Source organism: Alosa sapidissima, chromosome 4 (assembly GCF_018492685.1).
Source record: "Alosa sapidissima isolate fAloSap1 chromosome 4, fAloSap1.pri, whole genome shotgun sequence".
NCBI classification, from domain to species: Eukaryota; Metazoa; Chordata; class Actinopteri; order Clupeiformes; family Clupeidae; genus Alosa; species Alosa sapidissima.
In genome coordinates this window covers 14,428,589-14,438,588 of record NC_055960.1, presented here as the reverse complement: position 1 = coordinate 14,438,588, position 10,000 = coordinate 14,428,589, and the positions used below count along the sequence as shown (strand labels likewise).

Sequence of the window (10,000 nt, the reverse complement as noted above, 5' to 3'; positions counted from 1 at the left end):
ACTATCCATTTTGAGCAAGTGACGTGCTTTTGAAGGTTATCCACTAAGTTTTGCAGTTTGCACTAATTGTTTTGAGAAATGCACTAACTGCTGTGCAAATGTTAATAGTGATGTGAGAAAAGCACCAAAGCGACTGAGAAAAACTGTAAATGCGTCAGTAAGAGTAGTTTGAGTATCTTGTTAAGTGGAGTAGAATACTGCTATGCATTATCTCTGCTTGTTGACATCTTATCATGTATTATATTATTTAATGACCGCTAAACATTTGATTCCTTTTACTGTTTTACTGATTGAATCATGCCACTCAGTTAGCAGTGCAAATTGTGGTAGTGAGCGGAGAAAGGCGCTGATTACCCAATGAGCTACAGGTATGATACAAATAGCACGTAAAAATGAAGAGGCACAGCATGCACGTTCTGCGGGTTGGCCATGGTGCTGATAACGCTGCGTTCACAAAAGTATGTAAATCTTCCACTCAGTGTGCTAACCACATGTAGAAACACAACAAATAAATAATTCTTCACAAGTTTAGCAAGGAGCTAAAGAGGCACAGAGAGAGAGACAGTGAGAGAGAAACAATGACAGAGAGATACAGTGTGTGTGTGTGAGAGAGACAGTGAGAGGGACACAATGACAGAGAGAGACAGTGTGTGTGTGTGAGAGAGACAGTGAGAGGGACACAATGAGAGAGAGAGACAGTGTGTGTGTGTGAGAGAGACAGTGAGAGGGACACAATGAGAGAGAGAGACAGTGTGTGTGTGAGAGAGAGACAGTGAGAGAGACAGAGACATTCTGAAGGCAGAGAGACAGTAAGGAGGTGTAGCGAAGAATGAGGGAGACGTTGAGCAAGGGAAAGCAGAGAGAAAGATTAAAAGAAAGAGAATGAGAGAGGGAGAGTGATCACAGTGAGGAGCAGCAGGGGAAGAGAGAGAGAGAGGGAGAGTAGCTCACCTCACACTGAGTTCCTCCCGACAGAAAGTGCACCATGGCCTGATAACTATCTAAATCCATTTACGCCATTGTATTAGATTAGGCCTGCTCCTCCAACATTGCACTGCAGAGCTTGAAATGACCTGATTTAGATGAGTATTGACTCAGGTCGGTGATACCAGCCCTCGACACGGGTTAATGCAGTATAATAACTCAGTATAATTCACACCAGTCAAAAGCCATGGGCCTGAATAAATATGGTTGACCTCTTTGGACACTTTTTATTGGATATAATAAATTTAATTTTTCTCAAATGGGAGACAGGATTGGGATTGGAGGCGGGAGACGTGTCCAGACACCCCTTCAGGAGCTCGTCTTTAAACACCATCCAAGCGTTTCATTAACATGGGAAGGTGGGGTGAGAAAAGCCTCCGAACGGCCCTTTTCGCCAGGAAGAGGCCCTTGGGAAGCACTGGGGATTCATAGGTGAAGGGAGATGGAGGTTGAGGTTTAAACATGGTCTGTCCACTCAGGAGAAATTACCTGACAAATCAGATTTCGTGTGCACCTACTGGTGACGGGGGTAGAAGGTCAAGGATTCTCATAAAAAGGGAGAGAATGCCGATTTGGCCCTTTAATTTCCCTTTAACTGTGAGGACTCTAATTGTTAATATCTCCTCAATGTACACCCGGACAATGACAATCTGTACAAAATGATCCAACACTAGTATGCAATAGTGGTATCAAACTTGAAAATGAAATGATTGCAAACACTAAAATTCTGAATTGGTTTCTTAAATGAAGTAAAGTTTTAATTTACAAGCAAATATTTATAGTCCACATGGGACCAGTGAGTGGTGTTGTGTGAAACAGCTTTTACAATAAACAGTTTATTGTTCTATATAGACCGTGGGGGTTAATGTGTTGTTTCTCAGGCAGCATTAAAAAAAGGAGGAGCGAGAGAAGATCTGTCTTCACCCCTCATGATTAAAGGTGAAGATCGGAGTCCTTTCTTACTCTCTCCTGAACATAGTGGGGATGGCATACCGATAGTTACAGTAATCGAGTACCCAGGTAAAAAAGTAGTATACTTTAGTGTGTTAGAAATATGATTAAAGTACATGAAGTATAAAGCAAGTATGCTTACACTTGTTGTACTTTATGTAAAGTATGTTTAATGTGTACTTTTAGAGAGTATACTTCAAAGTAGATGTTATTAAGTTCAACTTCAGTGTACTAAAATTAAATATACTTATTGTGCAATATTCAAAGTGTTTTTGTAATGTATTTTTTAAAAGTGTACTTTGTTGTTAGTGTATTTTAAATGGTAAAGAAGTTTATTTAGTTTAATCTTTCAAGAGTTTGTTTTTATCCTTGCTAGTACAAGCTAGCAATGCCAGATCACGTTAGCTAAATTAGCTAACGTGAATCTTAACGTGAACGTGAAGTTAACGTCATAAACTTCGACCAGATCCCTATCAAGAAGAAAACTAACGTTACATTAGCCTGCTTTGTGTTTGTGGGATTATTGACAAGCGTTGGCTAGCACTAACGTTAGACAAACTATGATGGAATAAAGTGTGTTCTGTATTAAGCAACGTTTGCCTAAACTTAACCAATGTTCTTTAATATTATAGTGTAGGCTAAGTTAACTCACAGAAAGGAGGATGGTGCTAGGCTCACGCTTCACATTCATTAGGCATGCTAATGACATTGTAGCTGTTTTTTTCTTTAATCGTGGAGACATCTTTTAAAATGAGTCTACAGGACAAATTACATGCATTTTATGAAGTAGAACGTTTTTTTCCACAATTGATATTAGAGGGGGAATTAAACCTGGTGTTCTACTAAGTTAGTGCTATTAAGCTTAGGCTACATGATTGATATTATGCCTTGGTTTATGCGATAGATTTAGATTTTTTTTAAATTATTTGTGTTTGACAGAGCATTCAAGTTCATTTCATGGTAGTGTTTGTAATTTACCTAGTTTTAATCTGTAGCCTAACTATGTTTTTACAGGTGTTCCTGGACAGTTTTGAAACCGAGATGTCTGAACGCCTCAAATAATCAGCAGTAAAGGTAAATATTCTTCATCCAGGACCTTGTCCCATTACTCTTAAAGCATAACTCAAGCCAAAATGCAACCTAGGGTCTTTTTGTGAATGTACCTGAGTCAAACTTTCGTTTGAAAGCATAAATAAGTCAGAAGCGCCACCATTAAGCTTGACTGTATTGTCGTTTCTGGGTCAAATGCCATTTTGAATGGGAGTCGTAGGGGCAGAACTATTTTGATACATGATGATTTTGATTCATGCATCAAAATAATAGGCTAGTGCCCCTACGACTCCCATTTAAAATGCCATTTGACCCGAAAACGATAATATGGTTGTATTGAAAACAAAGGAATCTAAGGTAATCAAATGCAGAAAACAGGGTGGTTGCACTCATATCGGTGCCAAAGTGCACAACGCTTTAAGGAAAGACTACCTGGCCAGGTCTACCCATACCAGGATGGCAAACAGATGGTGTCAATACCAATTTGACCCATAAAAAGTAAATGGCAAATAGGTACAGATAATCTGTATTAATCTCATCATTGCCAATGGATTTCTGTGTAAAATATTGTTTATCTTGTAAAATGTTGTCCATCTTCTTTCTGTTCACAGACAACAGAGACAAATTCTCTAATACCAAGGTCAATGCATTTGACTGCTGTCCAGCCCCGGGTTGCCACCGAAAACTTTATGCATCTTGGACTGGAAGATGGTGTGCTAGTAAGGAAGCTAGCTACCACAGCCTTTGCCACCACATCTCAGTGTTGGGAGGGAAGTTCACTCACTGCACAACTCTACCAGCTGTACCTTTCCTCCTCAGCCATGATCCGTAACCACCATGGTTTTCTTTCTGGGCCAGAAGACTTTGCAAACAAATAAGCAATAAATGATCATGCATTACAAATTTAGCCATGTTAGACTGTTAAGCTGTTGGCTTGTAGGCTGGGTCTCCAGTAAACAATTTCAAGCTTAGAGAGCAAATTCTCTCACCTAGGAGGGTAAACAACTTTTGTTTTTCATGAAATCTGCATTTTGAATTGATGGTCTACCAATGAGGCTGTAGAGTATCGCGACACAATAGTGGCAAAAAGCACTTGCGCGATGAAACATGCATTCGGGTGTATTATATTATATATAATTTCACACACATAGATATTAAATGTGTGCACACAAATTCTCTCTGCGCGTGCGCACTCAGAGGAAACTGCTCCCCAAGCATGGAAGAAAATGCTGCGAGCGAGGAGGAATCTGACCAGCGCTCCAAACAGCCACTCGAAAAATCTATGCATGTGAAATAATATAATACGCCCAAATGCATGTTTTATCGCGTTACCACATCCAACTTGAAAAGATATGCTCAAGAGATCCATAACTTTCAGAAAAATGTTTTACTTTTGTTATGGATGAATATTATGTTTTGTTTTCATTCATGTCAATAAAATGTTTTTCTCATAATCAAAGTGTAATTTGTCATGTAACAGAATAGGTAGGAGAGTACTAATAGTACAAATTTAAATCACACTAATATTATACTTAAATTGTATGCCTTTATAATGCTTAAAGTATCTTAAGACTATACTTTTATTAACATAACTGCAAACTTTCAAGGCACTTATTGTAGTCAGGAAGTACATTTGAAGTTAATTTAAAATATTACAGAAGCATGCCAAATGAATAGAAATGAGAAGGATAAGAGTGTATTCAAAATACACTACTACACTATTATTAGTTATACTGTAATGCCTTTTAAGTACATTTCCAATACACTTGGGATGTTACAAAATTGTACTGCGACTGTGTTTCGAATGCTCATAAAATCTCTTTTTGTATAATGTACTTAAGAACACTTAAAGTTTGAAAAAAGTTGTTCCATTTTAGCACACTAATTACACTCAAAGTATAGTCAAGTTGGTATTAAGTTGAACTTAATACATAATTCAATACACTTAATTACACTTGGATTTGACGAAAAAAGTACAAACGGTACTTTCAAAAAGTATACTTTTAATAGTTTTTTTTTTTACCTGGGTAGTTTTGTCAAATCTAATATGATTTTACTTAGTTGTCAAACATGTTTAAATGTACAGTATGAACCGTGCACCTGTGATTTCCTGGTCAGTGGGCACGATGGGGCTCTACTCAGCTAGGGGCTACTGACTGGGGAAAACCCTACACAGATGCAGGGGAGCCCTCAGCAAACAGAGATGATGAAATAAATAAAGTGATTGTAATGAAAGTAAATACTCTCTCTTTTACTCATTTACCTCTTCCTCATGTACTCTCCTTTCTCTCACACACATCCTCTCTCTCTCTTTCACTTTGTGTGTGTGTGTATGAGAGAGAAAGTGTGTGTTTCTCTCTCTCTCTCTCTCTCTTTCTCTCTCCCTCTCCCATGCACCTTGTCCGTCCCCAGACACCACTATTCTGTTCTCTCAGCACAGCCCATAATAGTTTTTTAATGGCCCATTCCCTTCCTGCAGGTTAAAAGAGACAGAGACTGGGCCTGATAGTCCAGGTTTCGCTCAGGGCTCATGAGGGGAATGCAGAAGGTAGGTAGTGATAAAAAAGAAAAGAGTAAAAGCAAAGAAAAGGAAAGAATTGGAAACTTTCTCTGACAAGAGGTAATTACACCGACCTTCACACACACATTATTTATTCCCTCTCAAGTGGATGTGGGCAAAAGTTGGCCAAAACAAAAAAAATACAGCTAAATTACAAAGTAAGATTTTCATTATGGAGCTGAAAAGCCACCCCTGTAAACGTTATTTATGTTCAAAACAGTGCTAACGGCTGCTAGAGAATTTTTATTCTGGCTGAGGTGTTGGATGGAATGTGAATGTAGAAAGCGCCATCCAATGGCCAAGTCTAGAAACAGCATGTTTTAGCTGTTTCTACTGTTTACTTAGCACTAGGCCAAGTATGGTATTGCATAATGTTGTATCCACCATCGCTGAGACAGAATGGTGTATCAGAATGCAACTACGACTGCAGTAAGGAAAGATGGCGGCTTTCATTTGGAATATAACTACTCGAAAGTAATACATAGAGCAAGTTGAATCAAAGGAAGGCACCCATATTTGATGACATCTTTTCACAGAGTTATGGGGAGATTCAGCACACAGCTTTATCTGTGTTTTTGACAGAAAATGCTGATATCATCCTTGTCTATTTTCTCTGAGTTCACTTTACAGCAAGAGTCTCTTCACTTGAAGATTGCGGCGAAAAAAACAAGTCAGTCGGCCTGCACTGTGGGATATGAAGAACTGCTTCCTAGCAGGAGACCCAGAATGCTGGGACTGAACTGACCCTCTCTCAGAGGAGAGGCCAGTGGAGGGCGAGATATAGTGACTCCCACCATTCTTCTCTCTCTATCTCTCTCTCTATCTCTCTCTCTCCCTTTCTCACTCTCTGCTTGATGCTTTCCCAGAACAGCACAGTTAGCTATCTCAACTGTGTTAAGTGTTACCAAGATTACCAAGGTTTTCAATAGTTTTATATGTTTCTGATAAGGCTAGTTGCACTACAATACCAATATAACTTGGAAAAATGTGTGTCTTTAAGTTCTGCTTTGACATGTATGCTGTTTAGAGTGTAGGTCATTCTGAGAAATTGACCCCTACAATCCTTTGTTAACAATGTTGAAATGATCAGATATAGTTATGGGTGTGGATATAACAGTATTGGCTGCACTAAAATACTGATGCAATGCTGTACATGGTCTGTGTTGTTGTGGTGAACTTTGACATATGCTGGTGGATAGATGCGGTTAAATGTGTGAATGCTGGTAAATGAAGACTGGTCAGGGCAACAGAAGAGAGGGCCATTGAAAGAAATGTAGAGACCCACCTGACTATATGCATAAATTCTCTGTGCTGTCAATGTGAAACTGCTTAGTCAAGTATAATTGATTAGCTGACTTAGATGTCACACAGTTTTGGCTTCAATGCTGATAACACTGATATGGTTTTATGCACAGTGAACTTTATTGAGTTGATTTGATATTGACTTAATTGCCTGAGGCCACCTTAAAGGAGAATTCTGGTATTTAGCACTTTGAGTCCCTTTTCTGGTTTGTTTTGGATGAACTAGAGTGGTGGACACCGAAATTTTGATGATTGGTCCTGTCTCGACTTTTCTGACTGGTTTTGAATCGCCTTTGACTACTCAGAGTGTCTGCCAACAGGCATACTCAAACATGTCCTAAAACAACCCTTAGCGTTCGTTTCCAAAACTGTGCAACTCACCGAGTGGTTAGTGGTGTTCGTTGATTATTAAAATCAAATATACGGCGCAATGTATGATTTCCAGCCGTCTTATTTGCTATTGTGGAACTATTTTTTCAGACACCTCACAACCGCGTATAAACTTTGGCTCAATATTTGAACCTGAAGCATAGACGGTGGCGCAGTAATATCAACGTGCAATGAGTCTTCCAACAGAAATCAATGGGATTTTACAAAATGCCAAATAAAACACGACAGAAACTGTCTCGGTGAGTTGCACAGTTTTGGCTCAATATTTGAACCTGAAGCATAGACGGTGGCGCAGTAATATCAACGTGCAATGAGTCTTCCAACAGAAATCAATGGGATTTTACAAAATGCCAAATAAAACACGACAGAAACTGTCTCGGTGAGTTGCACAGTTTTGAAAATGAACGTTAAGGGTTGTTTGAGTGTACCTGTTGGCAGCCACTCTGAAGTAGTCAAAGGCGATTCAAAACCAGTCAGAAAAGTCGAGACAGAACCAATCGTCAAAATTTCGGTGTCCACCACTCTAGTTTATCCAAAACAAACCAGAAAAGGGACTCAAAGTGCTAAATACCGTAATTTTCCTTTAAATATAAACATCTGAGTTTCTGGTACTCAAATCAATTATTTGTTTTTAGCTCAAATTGATTGGGTAAATAAATTGAAAATGTTGAGGTAGTTTCCTCAAACATTTTGAGTTCATTCAACTTGTCTGGGTTTACAGTGTATGAGCTTCTCTGTATTGAGAAAGTGATAGTGGGGGGTGGGGGGGGGGGGGGGGGGGGGGGGTCGGTGGGTGGTGTAAAGGGAGAAGTGGTAATACAGGACCCTACGGCTGATGGGGGTCATGACCTCAGAGGTCTCACATAAGGGTAGAGAATTATGGGAAATAACAAAGCTGACCCCCTTTCCTGCTTGTTTCAAGAACACAGCTAAGCCAATATACCCTTTAACCTTGCACAGACATAGACTCAGTAACCATGTACTACATTCACGATACACAGTGCTATGGACAGAGCGGGGACACCTGAATAAAATGAGAAAGAAAAAATAACAGAAATATTAACAGCCCAACAATGGTGTGCAGGAAGAGTTCCTGTTTGTCCTTGGTTATTGTCAAAAAAATGGTCACGAAATGCAACACGCCAACAAAACCAATAACGATTTTCACTTCTGTGGTTTTGGTTTCATATCCGAGGACAGCTGCAGACCAGTATGCTACATGTTTCATCTCATAATACACACGGGGCAAATACGAACAGGGAAAAGATGCATTAGACTGCTGTGCACAACCCTTTAATGTCACATTATCCACTGAAAATGAGATAAGGGCCAGAGGACAGAGAATTTGGGAGGTTGTAAAGGCCACATTCAAACTTTATGATGGATGAAGACCCAACCCTTAGTGCACTTGTTGCACATCATTGACTTCAGTAACTTGAAGCTGCTGTGCATTCTCAGGGGGTGAAAATTAGTTATTGCTGTGTGAATAGTAAAAACCAAATGGCTAGAAAAAAAATCCTCCACAAAACACACACACATGGCATATGTGCACACACACACACACGCACACAAACACACACACACACACACACACACACACACACAGCAGGCAGGAGATTTGTCTTTCACCTTCCACGCAGGAGGGCTGTGCCCGTGTCGTCCCGGCGACCTGGCCTGGGAAACAGGAGCACTTGACAGTTTGGGAGCGCTCCTCGATCTTATTCTTATTGCAGCAGCGGTGGATGGCCACCACCTCACACGTACCCTGCTTCACCTGGTACTGGGCTGGAGAGAGGGGTGAGAGAGGGGAACAAACAAAGGGTAGAGGAGTGGAGAGGTGAGGAGAGGAGAGAGGACAAGGGCAGAGGACAGGAAGGAAGAGAAGGAAAAAGAGGTTGAGGAGAGAGAGGGGAGAGAGAGGGGAACAAACAAAGGGTAGAGGAGTGGAGAGGTGAGGAGAGGAGAGAGGACAAGGGCAGAGGACAGGAAGGAAGAGAAGAAAGGAGGAAGGAAAAAGAGGAGTGTGAGGCAATGCATTAAATGCAAGAGTTCACTGTCTTTTTCTTCTGCCTTACTACCCACTAATAGCGTACAATCTCCCAGGCCACTGAAATAGCAACAGAGCTGTTCACTAGAGTGAACTCTCATCATTTACACATGAAAACAAAAGAACAGATGAATTATTTAGAGTCTCTCTTTTAAAAAGCACAGAATCATCCTAAAACACACACACACACTCCAGCCAAGCAGCTTCCCACACTCCCTTTGTCATCTGGTTGTAAATTCAAATGTATGCATCGGCTCTGCCTTCTTTTCCAGCGAGCTCCATCATTAACATTAAAAGCGAAAGTCTCCTCTCCAAAGTGCAAGCTCATGGCGAGGACCAAGTGGACTGCCAGATTTATTTAAATAAAGTGTGCAAATAAACTTCTTTTAAACAAAAACAAAAAGTTGCTGCATGTGGAGTTTTTTGGTTATTCGTCGTTTGGTTCTAAGTCATAATAAACCACCTGATGCCTCTTGATCATCTATATTTGATGAGCGTGGTGGTGTTTAACGAGATAGTGGAGACAGGCCAGGCCTGGATGTCTCTGGTGGCTTTCTCTCTCACTCTCGCCCGAGTTCTCAGGGAGTGAGAGAGCAAAGAAATAAAAGGGAGAGAGAAGGAGAGAAAAAAAAGAGAGAGAGTGAGAAAGAGAGCGAGAGAGTGGTGTATACATAATAAATACAGCTTCGACTGCCACTCTGTAAATAACACAAGAG

At 40.3% G+C, this 10,000-nt stretch overlaps 1 protein-coding gene and 1 long non-coding RNA gene across 3 annotated transcripts in view; one reads left to right on the top strand and one right to left on the bottom strand.

Moving 5' to 3' along the window:
• Window positions 1-10,000, bottom strand: part of tafa4b (TAFA chemokine like family member 4b) — a 39,763-nt gene that overhangs the window by 8,025 nt on the left and 21,738 nt on the right. Inside the window, exon 4 of the mRNA XM_042088678.1 lies at window positions 8,867-9,022. Coding sequence (XP_041944612.1) covers window positions 8,867-9,022 — 156 coding nt within the window. The remainder of the gene's footprint in view (window positions 1-8,866; window positions 9,023-10,000) is intronic.
• On the top strand, window positions 2,621-4,207 carry LOC121706712. Of its 2 annotated transcripts, none has more exons than XR_006031112.1 (2): window positions 2,621-3,009; window positions 3,597-4,207. It is a non-coding gene; the product is annotated as an uncharacterized LOC121706712 (long non-coding RNA). The 2 variants fall into 2 exon arrangements; XR_006031113.1 differs by having other exon boundaries at window positions 2,621-3,498.